The 17,883-nt window shown below is 35.9% G+C and overlaps 3 protein-coding genes across 4 annotated transcripts; 2 read left to right on the forward strand and 1 right to left on the reverse strand.

Moving 5' to 3' along the window:
• The first annotated feature begins 7,124 nt into the window (after nt 1-7,124).
• LOC111903739 (uncharacterized) lies at nt 7,125-12,328 on the forward strand. Of its 2 annotated transcripts, none has more exons than XR_008225446.1 (2): nt 7,125-8,668; nt 9,482-12,328. XR_008225446.1 is itself a non-coding variant. In XM_042897411.2 (2 exons), exons 1-2 carry the CDS (start codon nt 8,178-8,180, stop codon nt 9,104-9,106), a joined length of 600 nt encoding a protein of 199 aa, XP_042753345.1. In that variant the 5' UTR covers nt 7,134-8,177; the 3' UTR covers nt 9,107-9,474. The 2 variants fall into 2 exon arrangements, 1 of the variants encoding a protein (XP_042753345.1); XM_042897411.2 differs by lacking the exon at nt 9,482-12,328 and adding an exon at nt 8,998-9,474 and having other exon boundaries at nt 7,134-8,668.
• Nucleotides 12,329-14,840: 2,512 nt separating this feature from the next.
• LOC111903742 (auxin-induced protein 15A) lies at nt 14,841-15,681 on the reverse strand. The gene has a single exon (XM_023899501.3). The coding sequence runs from the start codon at nt 15,336-15,338 to the stop codon at nt 15,036-15,038; it is 303 nt and encodes a 100-aa protein (XP_023755269.1). The 5' UTR covers nt 15,339-15,681; the 3' UTR covers nt 14,841-15,035.
• A 262-nt stretch (nt 15,682-15,943) lies between these two features.
• On the forward strand, nt 15,944-16,601 carry LOC111903749 (auxin-responsive protein SAUR19). Its single transcript, XM_023899507.3, has one exon. The coding sequence runs from the start codon at nt 16,171-16,173 to the stop codon at nt 16,468-16,470; it is 300 nt and encodes a 99-aa protein (XP_023755275.1). The 5' UTR covers nt 15,944-16,170; the 3' UTR covers nt 16,471-16,601.
• Nucleotides 16,602-17,883: the final 1,282 nt, after the last annotated feature.

The following is a 17,883-nucleotide window of genomic DNA, read 5'->3' on the forward strand; positions in this document are numbered from 1 at the left end:
CCCGGCCCCTTGCCCGTTGCCTCCTCCGTTATTCCCTTGGTGAAGTTGTGCCATAGTCGCGGTGACCGCAGCAGACACGGCTGCCTGGAATGCAGTGGAGTCAACTTCGGGTGGGGTTGGTCCAGGTTTTCCGCGAGTAGGTCGGCGAGGCATCTTTCTGTCATGAAACGGAAAGATGTTGAGTGTTTGGGGTTTCTGGGAGGTTGTGACCCTACTGACTAGGTGCAAGGTACGAACTTAAACACTCCTACCATTTAACATACAATCATAGATTCTCAACACATAGCAATTTGTAATATCATAACAAAGCACGTAAAAGTTTACTAATATTATCCGCATTTGATATATGAAAAATTTGCTCGTAAGAGCATACATGAGTGACACTAGTTCGACAGCATAACGGCTCTATGAGTAGTGTAGTCACTTAAACATAGAGTCGGGGTACATAGCATAGTTCCTAATGACCTACTAAGATAAGTCTATCCCTAACCGCGATGATCTGCGTCCAGAGGTGGTGCCAATGATGTGGATGCTCCCTGAAGACGAGCCACCAGTCGTTCTGCGTCCTGGAGTCGAGACAACCACCTTACCTGCCTCATGTGAAACTCCCGAAGGACGTCACGTGTCTCCTGTTCCGCACGCTCGACCCTAGTCCATAGCTAGCGTACCTGATCAGCAGTGCCTTGAGCAAGACCGCCGGTGTTCCGTAATCGTCTCACCATGACCGGTAGGGCTCGGTCGGCCGGTCCTCCGTCCCTCAGGTCAAAGAACTCGCGCGACATGCCGAACGGGGGTCGCTGTCCCTGCTGTCTGCTCCATCTCCAAAGATCAATACCCCAGGGAGGGGTAGGACCAGTGGGGCCCACACGGTAAGCAGGCACCCTGATCGGGTAAGGGGGGGTTGATGACTTCGGACTCTGCGTCCGAATCACCCCCTTCACTGTCATCGGGTTCCTCTTCGAAGTTCTCTTCGTCTTCTTCAGGTTCGGCAGGCTCGCCTTCGTCTCCAGCCTCCGGTTCCCCGTCAGATTCCTCTTCGGGGTCTTCCTCAGGCTCTTCCTCTAACCATCCGTTATTCCCCTGATTAGGGAAATAAGGGTCTCCAGGGTGATGAAAACCAGCCATGCTGTCTGCGCGAGTATGTAAATATGTTAACATTATTCCTAGGATGCTACAACTATTGTACAGACTAAGCAAGCGTTCTCTTTTTGGTGATAAAGGGGTATAGTTTTAGGTTCCCTAGCTATCCCGATCTCATCAGAACGTGTGTTAGTTATACTTTGGAGAGAATGTAGTTGATCAGGCTACATCCACTCCTTGGTACCACTAAGAACAGTCCTGAATTAACCGAGATACTAGCATTATTTTGTTTGGTTCGGCGTTATGTTCCTTGTTCCTAATGCAAGCAAAGGTGTTTTATTGTTGTCTTTTACTTGTTTTGTTCAGAGTTATGTTAGTCCCTTTTTTTGGTTTATAGTTGCATATCAATGTATGGTTCGATATGCTAGTTCACTATAAACAGAGCTCTGATACCAACCTGTCACACCCCTGAACCAGACGGCGGAAACGTCCGAGGGCTATTGTAACTCAATTGAATACCATCACAATGAATATACATGAAACATAACATCATACAATACCAAGCATTGGAATATTACAACTGGTAGCGTTTACATTCAGTACATTGATCCATAATATTACATGCCCAAAAGTAAATTGTTCGGTACTAATTAAAACAACAGCAAGACGTTACTGTGTACATTTTTCCTTTTCGATTTACCTGTTACCTGAGAATACAAGTATTTTGAAAAATGTCAACATATGAAATGTTGGTGAGTTCATAAGTAGTGATTGAAATATAGTGGTTTGTATTGTTTTGAAAATCACCAGAAAATCCGATATTTTCTGAAAAGAACTTAGTATAAAAAGTGTGAAGATCCGTAAGTATGCTTGTTTGTTTCTATAAATGTAAAAGTACAATTTGTAAAACTCGGTATGTAACTCGTAGGTGTATTAATTGAAAACCCTAGGAAAACCCGATGTTTTCCTAATACTTTGCATCAAATGATTTATATCTTGTTATTTCGTTACGACGGGTGTATTCGTTGAGTCCCGGTGACGTTGGATTAATTATGGATTGTGAATTGTTATAAACACACATTAATGAAAATGACTAGTTTACAACCATACAAACGATCCCTTAGGCATCGCTCGCACTATTCACTTAATCCAACACCCGGACTTCATGTAGCCCCACAACCGAGGAGGAAAAGAGGGTGCGAAGTCCCGATATTTTCCGTAAGTCGTTCAAGGCTATCGTGAATGCGAAGGGCCCTTAGCCCGACTCGCATTTGGTGAATTCTCGACTTTACTAGCAGCACCAGAGGGCCCTTTGGGTCCAACAACACAAAGCCTGTAAAAGTCCTTTTACACGAAATTAGGTCATATAAGACCCAACTACATGTAAGCGAGTTTCCTTCGGGCCTAAAGATCATGCCATTGGGCTAGCTAGGCCCAACAAACACGATTTGAAACTTTTGGGCCCAAAGACTGTGTATTGATGTCTGGTGTATTCTCACGTGTGTAGTGACTTCCCGAAATTTTTGCGTGTGTATTGAAGTTTCGTCGTGTTAGTAATTTCGGATTCACTATTGATTCGAGACCGAATCAATTCGTTTGATAACGATTTTGGTGTTGAAGGTGTATTATAATTTGCCGATAGTCGAGGTGCTAGTATTTCATCATGACGGATTTATTATTTAAAACATTAGGATGTTTCATTATTGCAGCCCCTTTCTTTTGGATAATTTACACATTTAACCCTTTGTATAAAATAAATTTCTATTTTAGTCCTCAAACCATTTTTCTTGACACTTTAGTATCAAAACTTGTAGAAAAGTTATTTTTCAGCCCAAAGTTATTTGAAAAATAGTTTTAGTCCACCAAATGAAAATTTTCTCGGCTGAAACCCTTATGTTCGCAGTTTTTACACTTTTGGCCCATAATAGAAATTTTTTGCATTTTTGGTCCCTTTTAAATATGAAAAGCCTTTTTAACCCTTGAAATGGACTTGGAGCACTAGTAGTCCCCTGTTTTACAGAAAATCACAGTTTCAACCCCTCTAATTTGAAAATCTCGCATATTGGTCTTTATTGGGCCGAAAAATTCATTTTTGGCCCATTATGCTTAAAAATTTCACATTTAATCCTTCAAAGAGAATATTTCCAGAAAAATACCTTATTGAAACTGTTTTGACTCATTTCATCCATCAGAATTTGTATTTTGTCATTTTGGGCCCTTTAACTTTATATTTTCAACATTTTGAGTCCAAAAATGAGATTTTTAGCCCAATGAGTTCATATTAACCAACTTGGTTATTTTTCTAGAATTGATTTGTGTGTAATAATATGTTTAACACTTGTTTCATACATCCTAATGCAAATCTCGATTTTAAGGACTTTTTGACTAGTTTCAACACCATAATCACATAAGAACATGTAAGAAAACATAGAAATCATACAAAGCATACACATACTCATAGATCTACACATTTGCTTGTATCCCCCCCCCACAAAACTTATAAAAACCGAAAAATAGGGGGTATGAAGCTCAACTTTGGGTGTGGTTTCGGTTTTGGAGAAAAGATGGAAGAAAATGAGGTGATTTTCGGCCCTAGCACACTTTGATGAAGATCTCGACTTTGAGGTGATTCTAGGATGCAAGATCATGATTTCTTATGAGTTAAGAAGAGATGTTTGATAAATGAAGGAACCTAGATCATAGATTTAAGTATAAACTTACCTTGGATGGTGATTCTTGTGAAAAATCTCCTTGAAATGCCCTTAAATTTCGAAAATTTAGTGAAGAGAGGTGAGGGTGTTCTTGAGAGTGTTTGATAAGTAAAAAGTGATGGAAGTGTGTGTGTGGGTGCTTTCGGCCGAGATCAAGAAGAAGAGAAGAGAGAGAGAGAGTTGAGTTGACAATCCTAGATGCATGTTGGTCCATGCATGGAGGTATGTGAGGTATAAGTGAGGTGGCAAGGCTTAAGTCAACTCTTCACTTCTTGGATTTGGGCTTTGGGCCGAGATTTTGGAAGGAAAAGGAGATTATTGGGCTTTAATGCCCCTAAGCCCATATTATAGTTAGGTTGGATGATTTTTGGCCTAAAAAAATATAAATATGATTTTTATACTTTGTTGGGCTAGTTTAGGTTAGTAATGGTTCATAATATTTAATTTATTTCATTCTAGGCCCAATATGGCCCAAAATGTTGAAATAAATGAATGTGGGTCCAATTAGAGCCCATTTAAAGGTTCTAATCCCATGATAGTCAAATTGGAAGCTTATTGGTCCTATGAGTCCAATAAGGAAGTCCTAGCCCAAAATGGACCTAACAAGAACTTCTAGGGTTTCCAATTGCTTGTTGACTATTTGTAGTACTTGTATGGTGTATTGGATTGAAGTTTTGTTGTCATAGAGTAAGCATCATACATGCTCTTAAGTTTTTGATTCTACATTTTACTTGAGTGTAGTGATTACAAGACACAAAATTTATAGTTGTGGCAACGGTCTTGAAGAATCGTTCTTGCTGTTCTATGTTGGGAAACAAACACCCGAAGTGAGTCGAATTAGTTTTAAGGAAACTGTGTCAAACACAGGCCTCAAGTTTTTTTTTTTTTATTTTTTTATTTTTTTAATTTTCTGTTTCGTTTTCGTTTATCCTTGTTATAGTTTCCTACATGATATACTACCAAAATTGAGTAGTTACAACCATATACATTTATAAGTAAAGAGCATACAAATAAAATTAATCAAGGCATTTTATGCTTGTAATCCAACCATATATTTCAAATATGTCATCAACACTTAGGTGTTGTTTGTTTTTTTTTCTAAAAAACCTCTTTAAACCACTTATTGTTGTGCCACGCAGCACACACGCAGCACTTGGCCTTTCGCAACTGTTTGTTTTTCAGAAGACTTCTAATTTAAAAACTGTTGCGCGTGTGCTGCGTGGCACAACATCAGACCAACTGCTTCAAACCTCTTCACACTTTACTTTAACTTAATGCAATAGTCTGCAGATATTAAAAAACAAACAAACTTTTTATTAAATGCTGCAGCCGTTTGGTCCACCACTTCTGCTACAGAGGGTTGCAGAGGTGGTTCGCAGACTTCAGGCATATTCGCTTCGAAAAAACAAACAGCACCTTACTTCTCATTTGGACAATGGTGCATAGAAATGGAAGGTTTAGGACGAAGATAATGAGTTCACGCTCCATGCTTAAGCAAGCATGCTCTTTGGATTTGGGAGAGATGAAGGTGATGGATACGAGCTTGGAATGAAGGCTCGATGAAGGCGGTAGAGTCTAAGTTCAGGTCAAAATCCACATTAGCCTTCATAACAAAAACCCTAATGTATTTGAACACCTCCTCACCAAGATAGGTGCATCACCCGAATATGGAACTTTGATTAGACAAAACACCAAATTAGGTGATTTATTTTCCCCATAAAAGCTTCCCACCAGAAAAGGTCACAAAGTTTAACACCATATACAAGCCAATAAATCAACTCTCTAAATAATACCGGTGTCATGTGTATTTTTACCGACAGCGGGGCATTGCTTCAACACTTGAAATGATCCAGTTCAACTATTCTTAAACACCTGCCCAACGCCCTTTGAAATGGATATGAACGATGGAGTTGGAACAAATATAAAAAGCTTGGATGACTACATTTACCCCACCTTTGTTTTTTTTCTTAATTAAAGTTTTAAGAAGTGTACATGCTCATTTCTTGTGACAATGTTATTATTTCCAGTTGCAAATATTCTTAATTAGAGTTCAGTGTAATCGATTACAGGGATTTAACTTACGATTTTGCCAATTCACATCAAGTACTTTTAGTCATTGAGTGATTGTATACATATTTGTTAGGTTCAGCACTGTTTAAGAAAACTAAAGTTAAATTCATCATGAAATACTATGAGATAATCAAAGAACAAGTGACCTAATGAAAAAACCCAAAACACCACCGCTTAATAAAATTAAGGAAATACATGAGATTGAATGAAAACCTTTGTCAATGAAACTATTGAAAGTGAATTTTGTTTGTCATTCAAGTCTATGATTATAACATCAAAAAATATGCAATGGATTCAAAACAATTATTTCTAACAAAGTTATAAAACAACATGGACAAGTGACCTAGTCCCACATGTTGCAAAAAGGTAGTGATCGGTCAGTACTTTACAAAATTGTGTTGGCAAATAAAATTATCTATAACTTGAATTCAACATACGCCCAAACGACTTGTGAGATCAAAGAATGTGTGCTCACTACACCGGATTGTGAGGCCACCCATTGGATGGTCATAACCAAACTCTTCTTCAGCCTGACATAATAAGTCTTGAAATGAAGGTTGACTTAAGAAGGACACAGGAATCACAAAACGCTTCTTTTCTTGCTCTCCAACATAGACTGCCAAATACCCTTTGGGTAGATCCATTGTTGCTGTGCGGGTTTGGTTTGACAAAGGCCGTTGGAAAATTTGTTTTGCTTGAATGATCCGAGGCATATGAATACCCATTTTTCTGAAGGTTGGTGAAGGGAGTAAAATACTGTGAGAGTATTTCCTTGGTGAAAGGTTTTGTGGATGAGTTAGATATGAAATTATGTTGGTGCTTTGTCTTTCGATATGCTTTATATAATGGTTCATTGATGCTTCGAATTTAAAATAAAGGAAATAAAAAAAAGGGAAATAAATGGCAGATAGAGACCTTGTTACAGAAAGGTAATATCATATGTTGTGTGTTTCAACTTGCAAGAAGGTATCATATTACAACCATAAACTCAGATACAATTAAATGCACTTAAACCGGTGCTTGTATACAAAAAATAATTCAAGCTAGAAGAGAACATGCATGGCCCGTATTCTAAACAAAGTAAGCGGTGAAGAATAGTACACACATGATGGTCCCATGCGATATTAATAGGATGTGGATATATATGCTTCCTAACAAACACAAACGTGTGGCTAAAATATTAATGGTTTTTATTTATATATATAAATGAATTATTTGTTTTGTTCCTTTTTAAAGGTGAAATCATGTGATATAGCTTTTTCTTCTACCGAATGTCACTATCCCTCATTTAAATTTCGATATTATTTGGATATATAAGCAAATCAATTTAAAGAGCATAACCAAGATTTCATTCAGACATTTCATCATGAAGTCGTGCTTCGACAAATTTCATTTACCATTTGCCATTTTGAAGTGAACAGAACTGCATTACCTGAAAAATGGCCATCCTTAAGCGCCGGATCACAAACGCAAAACAAAATTTGTGACGATGATCATCAAATGGAAGTAGCACAAGAAAATGTATGGATATCCCGAAAGGCTATTTAGCGATTTATGTTGGTGAGAAAGAGAAAAGGTGATTTCTGGTTCCTATATCATTGTAAAGCCAACCTATTTTTCAAGAATTACTAGATCGGGCAGAGGAAGAATTTGGGTATGTTCACCCAATGGGTGGCCTCACAATCAATGTCGTGAATATATTTTCACTGATCTTGCATCTCGTATTGGTGTATTATGACCGGCATTCCTTGCTATTTTGTATTATAACCAACTATTAGCCGATAATTCTAGATACAATATCAAAGATATGTGTAAATTTTAAATTTACCAATTTTATATATTTGTATATATACCTTAATAATGAAATTATACGCATTGTGGGAAATTCGTTTTATATGGTATCAGCTGGGAAAACATAACCCTAGCCATATCCTTCTCCAATCCTTCTTCTTTCTCAAGTCTTTCATGGTTCCTCCTCATCAGACCTCAATACAAAATTTCAACTTTTCACCATCAAATTAACCTCCTCCAATTTCCTTCTCTGGAATAATCAAATACGTCATGTCTTATCTTATCAAAATCTCCTGGGACAATTCGATGGTTCTGTTCCTTCACCTCCAACAACCATCGAATATGACAGAAAAACCGCACGAAATCCAGCGTACGAAACCTGGTATAATGCCGACCGAAAGGCCCTTCTCATCATCCAATCTTCTTTATCGGAAGAGACTATGGCAAAAACTCCAGGCTATGCTATACTACTACTCAAGCGATTTGGAGGGCTCTAGAAAGTGCTTACTCTCATGATTCCAGAGAATGGATACAAACCTTTTAGAATGGATAAAAACTCTTTTAGACTCTCTTCGCCAGATTCAAAAAGGAGCCTCCTCTGTCACCTGTCACCTGAGTATTGGCAGAAAGTTCAAGGTAACCTGTGATCCCATTGATGACTCTGATCAAGCTCACTATTTGTTATGTAGTCTTGGTGCTGCATATGAATCATTCTCCACTTCTCATAGTGTTGTTACCCCTTACCCAACCTTTCGTGTACTTCTGTCGCAAGAAGAATGTCACAAACTATTTATGAGCTCTCTATATGGTCCTGTTTCACCCCAGCCGCTTTCAATGCTGAGTCTCACCATGTTTCATCTCACCAACTACCTCGAGGGGCACCTCAAAGCGAGGACGAGTCCGCTTAAACTATTAAGGGGGATGAGAATGTGGCAAGAGACCACCCCATTTCTAGCTTTGAAGAAAGAACGGGCACTATGCCTCAACGTGTCCAGATGTCTCCACTTATCAACAAGGTACCACTGTTGATGTAAATCTCGCTCATGCATTCCATACGAAATGAAACACTACTCAATCCACTCCCGATTGGTATGTTATTTATTGTGCATCAACCCACATGACAATCTTACCATCACACCTTCACTCATCCTCACCTTACTCTGGCAAGGATTAACTTGTTTTGGGTAAGGGTAATTATTTAAAATATTTATTATATTAGTCATAAACTTATATAAAAAAACTTACTCCCTTGGATGTTCTAGTGGTACCACATCTCACAAAGAACTTACTCTCTATTAGTAAGCTAACCCATGACTCATTGGTTGATGTTATTTTTTTATAATAGATGTTTTGCCATCCAAAATCGCATAACCAAGGAAATAATCTCAATGGGTAGGTGTGAAGATGGACTTTACATGCTTAGCAAGGAAATAAGACATTTTTGGCCAATTTAAAGAATAAGAGGAGTAGTGTTGCCTCTCAAATGTGATATAGTAGATTAGGTGTTTCTTTATTTCAAAATTTGGGTTGTTTATCTCATACTTCCTTTTTACCCAAACCCGGTATTTGTTCTTCACGTCAATTATCAAAAAGCAAGAGCCTACCATTTCAAGATAATCTTAAGTGATCGTCTCATGTACTTGACTTAATCCATTGTGATCTTTGTAGACCGACACCAATTATCTTCTTGTGATGGTTTCCTATAGTATGTCATTTTTGTGGATGACCGTTCATGGTTCACATGGCTTTATCCACTAACATAGAAATATGATTTTGAAGCCACTCTCACCAATTTTTTAACCATTGTCCAAACTCTATTTTCTTGCAAGGTTAAAACGCTTCAAACCGATGTTCATACCGAGTTTCTCAATCATAAAGTCCATGAAACACCGCTTCATAATGACACTCACCACCAAATCTCATGTCCCTATACATCTCAACAAAAAGGTAGAGCTAATATACACATGGTCAGTTCATCGAATCTGATTTAGCCATGCTATGTAATGCACAGTTCCTGCATCCTATTGGGTGCACGCTTTTACCTCGGCTTTGTATGTAACATCCGAAATTCCCACGCTAATTTTTTTCATCTTTTAAATAACATAACATCCATTTTAATATTATGACATTTAGGGAAAACTGTTTGTTAATAAATCATTATTCAGAAATCAGAGTTATAATGAAAACAATGCAAAATACCAATTCATAAAACTGTTAATGTGTATGTATAGTCCCACCTTCTCAATCCAGTAAGTACCTATGAAATATTTAATCCAAAACTATAAGCACAAATTTTAGTGAGTTCCCCAAAATGTCATATATAGCACAACACAATAATCAACTATGGGTTATCAGCAGCCCTGGAACTATCAACCGTCTTGAATATCACATACAACACACAATATAAACAACTATGTGTTATCAGCAACCTCAGGGACTGTCAATACTCTTAGTGGGATAACAGCATGCCCTGTGACTTAACAACACACATCACATGTTATCTACAACCCTAGGGACTATCAGAAGTCCCATGGACTCATAGCAATCCATGAGTTATCAACAACTTAGTTTACCTATAATAACAATTAACAAATAAGACCCAACTGGTCAGCAAGTATGTACTACCACACAAACAGATATAGTGAGAAGACTCACCTGAACAAACAACTGAAAGCCACTACTTTATTTCCCACTTAATCAGCCACACAAACCACCTAAACAAATCATAAGCTAAACCTCAAACTATATCTCAACACCTCTCCAAGTTTTACCAAAACTCAAATCGGTCAAAAAGTCAACGGTCAACAGTCAAGTTCAAAGTTAACATCTAAAGTTAACAATCAACATCACTAACAACTGGCTCTCACATCTTCACCAGCCTATGGTCACATCGTGGTCAAAAACTCATCTCCAATCCAAAACTCAATATTCGAACAATTCATCTGCGATCAAATCTATTGTCATGTCGTGTTGGCCATGCCCCCACATCGTAATAGAGTCCGTCCAAAGCAATTGGTGTCTTAACCGCTTCAATCGGTTGTAGGCTTAAGATCTAGATCTCTTGTTTTACCCTAGATCTTGATTCACATTATTACACATCTGATTCTATATTCGCTTCTGTGAACTCTTGAGAATATGAATCACAAAGATCCTCATACTCTGTGTTTCAATCTTTCCAGTAGTATCGGATCTACTACTAGGATCCTAATCCTTTTTCCACAAGATTATGAATTCTGGGCACTGCAGTTCGAATACTATGTTCTCGGTATTGAAGATCATGTCACCATAATATGAGAAGCCATGACGCAACAGACATTCGCTCACATGGCTACAAGGAAATTCATCAAAAGTAAAGTTGAATACAATACAATTCTTGTTGAAAATAATGATATTCCTCAAGATGAAAAAGATAAGATGTTGAGCAACATCAAGGTGATGAGAATAATAAGGTTTTCTCTTCCTCCAGACACCTTTCATTTGGTGAGTGCATGCGAGATTGCGAAGGAGATATGGGACAAGTTAAAAGAGCTTTATTGAAGCAACGTTGATTAGTAACATTATGTGCAAACATTGATTCTGTCTAAGTTTGGAGCCTTTGTTTAAAAGTCTGATGAAAAACTCGACCACACTTTCAACCGTTTTAATCATCTTTTGAGTAGGATGCTTAAGCATAATCTAAGGCGTGAAGTAATAAAACAAAAAGTTATGTTCTTGAATGGGTTAAGGTCTGAATGGAAAGCAATTGTGTCTATAGTGAATGCTCATGAACAGTATAAGAGTTACTCTCTGGCAAAGCTTGTGGGAATTCTTATATCCATGAAGATAAGGTTACGAAGGATATGAAGCTTGTTTCTAGTATGGGATCATTGGCCTTGGTTGCGAAAGGCAAAAAGGCAGCTGAAGAAGGTTTTGAATCTGACTTTTCAAACAGTGAACTTACCAAGGAGAAATATTCTTTAATGGTAGTTAATCCCAAAAAGTTCACTAAAAAGAATTTTGGTCGATTCAAGAACAGGAACAGGCAGGGAAACTTCAATTGGGAAAAGTCAAGAGAAGAGAGATTCAAGAACTCTCAAAAGGAAGGGGATAAGTAGGAAAAGAAGCTGTTAGGGGATTCAGGCTATGACTGCAATTACTGTTTTTAACTTTAAAAAAAGGTCTCCATGTTTTTAAAAGTTTACGGAAATCGTCCCTGGTTTTTCAAAGTCAACATAAATTGTGTAATACAGGATCATTATTTTATTCATTTAGAATAAAAATAATTGCAAGATGTCATCTTTGATAAAGGTAATAAATTGAAAAAATAAACGAAAATGGTCCGTGTTTTAATATGAAATAATTGCAAATACATGAATTTTCCCCATGATACTAACTTTACAAAAAAAATCCTTGTTTTTAAAATTTTACCGAAATGGACCCTATTTGTTAAGAACTAACAGAAAGTGTCCATATGCATAATTATAAAGTAAACAACAATGTAATTTGTAGTGCTTGTCTAATATAACATCTTTACATTTTGAATAAAACTAATTGTAATATGCTATATTTGACAAAGGTAAAAAAATAATGAACTTGAAAGATTGAATATTTAAGTATGACACTACAATGCACAAAGCAATGAAAATATAGCATACTACACATAATGGGGGCATGATCGAAACACAAAACAAGATGAATTGCAAGATTAAACATGCACAAAAAACTAGTAATATTTTATTTCGAAATATGTACAAACCTGATTTTCTTTGGTGACTTTCTTGCAGTGTTATCGGTGATTGAAGATCGGAAAACAAAATGATCGAGAATAACTTTAAAAGAAGTATGTATCAAACAAAAAAGAAGATGAATTGCATGATTAAACATGCACAAACAACTAATAATATTTTATTTTATAAATATGAAGTAATAACCTTATTTTCTTTGGTGTCTTTCTTGCAGTGTTCTTCGTGATTGAAGATCTAAAAGCAAAACGATCGAAGATAAGTTTAAAAGGACATATCGAAACTGAAAAGAAGATGAATTGCATGATTAAACAAGCATAAACAACTAATAATATATATTTTTTCGAAATATGAAGTACTAATTACCTGATGATTTTCTTTGGTGTCTTTCTTACGGTTTTCTTGGTGATTGAAGATCTGAAAGCAAACTAATTGCTTCTCGATTAGAGTGAAGAGTTCTATCTGTTAATGAGAGATTCACTATAATAGGAGTATCACCGCTATAATAATGTATCCCCGATTTTTTTAGATACATTAAAAAACGGACAAATTTAAAATATAATTGAATTTATTATATAGTAAATAATTCAAATTTTAATTTAGGATAAAATGTTTGTTTCAAACTTTGAATATGAATTTAGTTGTAACCAAAATTTGTGGAATGGAACGAATACCAGCTGAAAATTGATTATGGAAAGCTGTAACATCGGTATTTATTAATTTAATATCTATTTAAATGGGAACCGAACTGGTAGGAATTGTCTAATATGATGCCAAGTGACATATGTTGACTTTGAAGGCTAAGGAGATGACATTTGTACTTTTTGAAATATTGTTTTATTAGTAAGGGTAGATTTGCTAGGTGTCATATATATATATATATATATATATATATATATATATATATATATATATATATATATATATATATATATATATATATATATATATATATATATATATATATATAAGCTTAGGTACCCAAAATCACCATAATACGTTGTTTTGTATCATATAATACATTCTAATTGTCCAATATTCTTATAGTTTAACTTCTAACTTGATTTACTTCCAAGATTTTTGTAAATTACACATTTATCTTTTTCTTACATAATTTTCATTTTCATCTACAATATATATAGCCTAATAGGTGTTCGGCAAAAAGATGTGATTTAAGAGAAAAATAATACGGAAATTTTGAATATCTTGAAAATAATCAACTTAGGGTTGAAGTTTAAGAACATTATAATGAATATATCAAACAAAACGACTTATTATGGTGTGTTCGGGTACCTAAGCTTATATACCCTTAAAGGTATATTCACTTTTCCCATATATATATCTCATATACTTGTATAAATACCTTGATTAATGAAATTATATGCATTGTGGGAAATACGTTTTATACCAACTAACCAGTAGGATCGATCTTGTGTCAGTTGTGAATAGAGAAAATTGTCCCATTTGAATGGATTTAGGACAAGGATTATTAATTTAGAGTTCATTGTATTTTGTTTATTGTTAAGAGGTAGGACATAAATAAAAAACTACTTTCTGAGCCTACTATTTCCTCAATGTGAATTTCTCACGGTCCATCAACTGATAAAATCACTCCCTACATAACTTTTCTTGTTTTTTTTTTGTCTTTTTCTGACACTAACCAATATATATACATATAGATGTATATATATTATTGATCATCAATTCTCTGGACAAAACATTCTCAAGTAGCAATTCTATCTGTTATATATGGTCATACAGTTTGCCATATACGTACACATGTTAGTAACAGACACTCTGATAAGCTTTAAATTAACAACAGTAAACAGAGTGTATACCAAACAAAACGAGACCGCATTTCATACTATAAATTACAACTATTCAGGTTATGGTACCAAATATTCTACATTAAGAAAACATGATGTAGTTGCTCGTCGGACTTCAACAGAAAATAGGTCCCGATCAATTGAGTTCTCTGATCGATTTTATCTATCTGTTTTGTACTTCCAACCTCGCGAGGCCTCTCTTATTATAACAATTTCTAAACATGTATATATATAGTTTTTTGATTTTACATATATATATATATATATATATATATATATATATATATATATATATATATATATATATATATATATATATATATATATATATATATATATATATATATATATATATATATATATATATATATGCAATGATCTTGTTAAGGACAAACACTGAGTCCTATAGAGAAAAATTTACATTTTACTTATTATAACATAATTGTGTAATTCCTAGATAATAATATTAACGACCATACATGCACCAAGAGTGGTACAAATATTATTTTTTATTCCTGGTTCTGATCTCTGAGTTTTAGGAACAGGAAAGAGAGAATAACAGTAATGCTTGATCTTTGAATTGCTCATATCAGTGTATAGATAATCTTCAAATTGAGTTAACTTTTCTTGAGGAAACTGTGTACAAAGAATTTTGTATGTCATTCAAGTCTAGATTATATCATTAATCAATACATAGTGGATTTGAATTAAATGCGAATTCGAGTTTCAAAACAACCTGGACAACAGGACAACTGATGAGTGTCACATGTTGCAAAAAGGTTAGTGATCATTACATAAAAAATTACTATTTACAACTTCAACGCAATAAATTAAATTCATATTGCGCCCAGACTAGTTGCGAGATCAAAGAATATGTGCTCGCTACATGGGATTGTAAGGCCACCCATTGGATGGTCATATCCATACTCTTCCTCTGCCTGATGTAATAAGTCTTGAAATGAAGGTTGGCTTAACAGTGACACAGGAACCACAAAGCGCTTCTTTTCTTGCTCTTGCTCCCCTACATAAACTGCAAAATAGCCTTTTGGTAGATCCATTGTTGATGTGCGAGTTCCATTTGACAAAGACCTTTGAAGAATTTGTTTTGCTTGAATGATCCGAGGCATACGAATTCCCATTTTTCTAAAGGTTGCTGAAGGAAGCAAAACAGTGTGAGAGTATTTTCTTTGTTTAAAGATGTTGCCGAGAAGTTACAGAGGAAAGTGTGCTGGTTCTTTGCCTTTCAGATTCATTATATAATGGTTTATTAAAGCTCCAAGTGTACAACAGATGATAAAAAGGTAATTAAATTACAGATGGAGACATCATGAAAGAAAGGCAGTATCATGTGCTGTGTTTCTCAACTTGCAAGAAAGTATGATCTAACATATCACAACCATATATTCAGAGATAAAATAACGGATTAAACATGTGCTTGTATAACCAAAGGAATGAAACATAGAAGATAACATGTATGGCCAGTATTCTCTACAGAAGGTAAGCGGTGAAGAACTCTACAAACATCATGGGCCCATGTGATGTTAATGGGAGTGTGGCACTGGGGTTTTCTTACAATAGGTGTGGCCTATGATGTATTATGTATATGGATATAATTCATCGCATTGATTAGGAAACCTTTCTGTAGGCATCATCACATGTTTTTTTTATTTGGATGGACCAACCAATCCTTGAAATATCTGTGATCCTATATTGGCCTTTAGATTCATAATTTAATTATGTATTTTTTTTTCCTTTTTACGACAGGAAAGACAAAGGCATGTGGTATTGATCCCATTTCCACCATATGTCACCATGCTTCATCTAATTTTCCATATATCATATGGATATATAAACCATTCAAGATGAATAACACAACCTCAGATTCACAGCTTTTCCCCAAGAAGTCGTGCTTTGAGAATTTTCAATCACCGTAAGCCTTTTGAAGTTAACAGACAATACCCTCCTTATAAAATGGCCATCCTTATGCCCCGCATCACTCAGGCAAAGCAAATTCTTAAACGGTCATTCTCAAATGGAAGTAGCACAACAAAATCTATGGATATCCCAAAAGGCTGTTTAGCGGTTTATGTTGGTGAGCAAGAGAAGAAGAGATTTGTAGTTCCCGTATGGTTGTTAATGCAACCTACTTTTCAACAACTGCTAGATCAGGCTGAGGAAGAATTTGGGTATAGTCATCCAATGGGCGGCCTAACTATTCCATGTAGTGAATATATGTTCATGGATTTAGCTTCTCGTTTGGGCGCATTATAACTTGTATACAGCATTCTTAGTTATCATGAGTAGTTAAATGACCAGTAGAATTTTTTTTATCATTTGTAATTAGAGACAACTGTCCCATTTTTTTAAGAAACATGAATCAGAACTATTTAGAGTTTATTGGATTTTGTTTAGCAATATGAGATCAGAAATGCAGAAAATTGCATCATCAACTATTTTGGATATAATAATTTCTCATACCTTGATGTGCGTCCTTAAGAAGATAAAACCACGTCATATTAGTTTGTTTTTTCAGAAACCGGTATGCAAAATGATAAAATGAATTAAGAAAAGTGTATATGAGAACTGATATGTTGGAATCAACCCCTTGGACCTGGTGCGAAACAGAAAACAGAGTAGAAGAAAAGAAGAACAGGGGAAGCTTTTGGGACAATTTTCTAGTTTTATTTTCAGGCGCTCAAACTCAAAATGAAAGGAACATACTACATAAAGCAAAGAAATCCCTAAAAGATAGCAACAACCTATCCATGATCTAGTGTCTCTAAATGAAACGGAATTGATGGCCTACATGGCCTTTTACTTATTCGAAAATAAAAATTGACTAAAATGCCCCTGAAGAAGTCTTTTGAACTCGTTTGGATTAAATCCAACATGCTCTCCCTTAATCCAAAGTGTTCAGGTCATGCCATCGCTTTGATCTTCAGAACCTGTTACCTGTTGTACTCCCAGCAGGTCTCTCATCTCCAGAAATTGAGTCTTCCCCATTGACTTAGTAAAGATGTCAGCTCTCTGTTTCTTGCTGCACACATGTTGGGCAACAATGTAATTTTCCTCCACACGTTCACGAACGAAATGGTATCTCGTGTCAATATGTTTGCTTCTCCCGTGGAATACAAGATTTTTTGCCAAGTCCAAAGCAGACTTGTTGTCATTGTACAACACCGGTGCCTTGATCTTGCAGTTAGTTATTTCACTTAGCAGTCGTTTGATCCAAATCGCTTGGCATTTGGCTAAGGTGGCTGCTATGAGTTCTGCTTCACAAGATGAAAGGGCTACACAACACTGCTTTAATGATCCCCATGTGACCAGATTCTCATTTAGATAAAATGCCATTCCATTCGTGCTTCTTCTATTGTTCACATCTCTTGCTAAGTCGCTATCAGTGTACCAGATGAGAACACATTCTCTCTTACCCTTGCCATAGACCAGACTATAGTCTGTGGTCCCTTTCACATACCTCAAGATGTGTTTCACTGCTTACATATGTTGAACTGTGGGTCTCTCCATGAATCTACTTACCAACCCAACAGCATAACTAATGTCGGGTGGGGTATGGGTCAACTAATGTCAGGGTAATGGTTAACTTGTACACCTTGTTTGGTTGATCATGATTCACAAAGCCCTCCGGTTTGGTCACATAAACTTCTTGTTCCAGCTCACCATTTA

This window comes from Lactuca sativa, chromosome 8 (genome assembly GCF_002870075.4).
Source record: "Lactuca sativa cultivar Salinas chromosome 8, Lsat_Salinas_v11, whole genome shotgun sequence".
Taxonomy (NCBI): Eukaryota; Viridiplantae; Streptophyta; class Magnoliopsida; order Asterales; family Asteraceae; genus Lactuca; species Lactuca sativa.

Bases quoted from the DNA above. Each gene is read 5' to 3' on its own strand.
- LOC111903739 (XM_042897411.2), top strand. From the start codon at position 8,178: ATGGATACAAACCTTTTAGAATGGATAAAAACTCTTTTAGACTCTCTT. The intron at 8,669-8,997 runs GTACCACTGTTG...TTTTTATAATAG, and splicing joins TGTCTCCACTTATCAACAAG to ATGTTTTGCCATCCAAAATC.
- LOC111903742 (XM_023899501.3), bottom strand. From the start codon at position 15,338: ATGGGAATTCGTATGCCTCGGATCATTCAAGCAAAACAAATTCTTCAA.
- LOC111903749 (XM_023899507.3), top strand. From the start codon at position 16,171: ATGGCCATCCTTATGCCCCGCATCACTCAGGCAAAGCAAATTCTTAAA.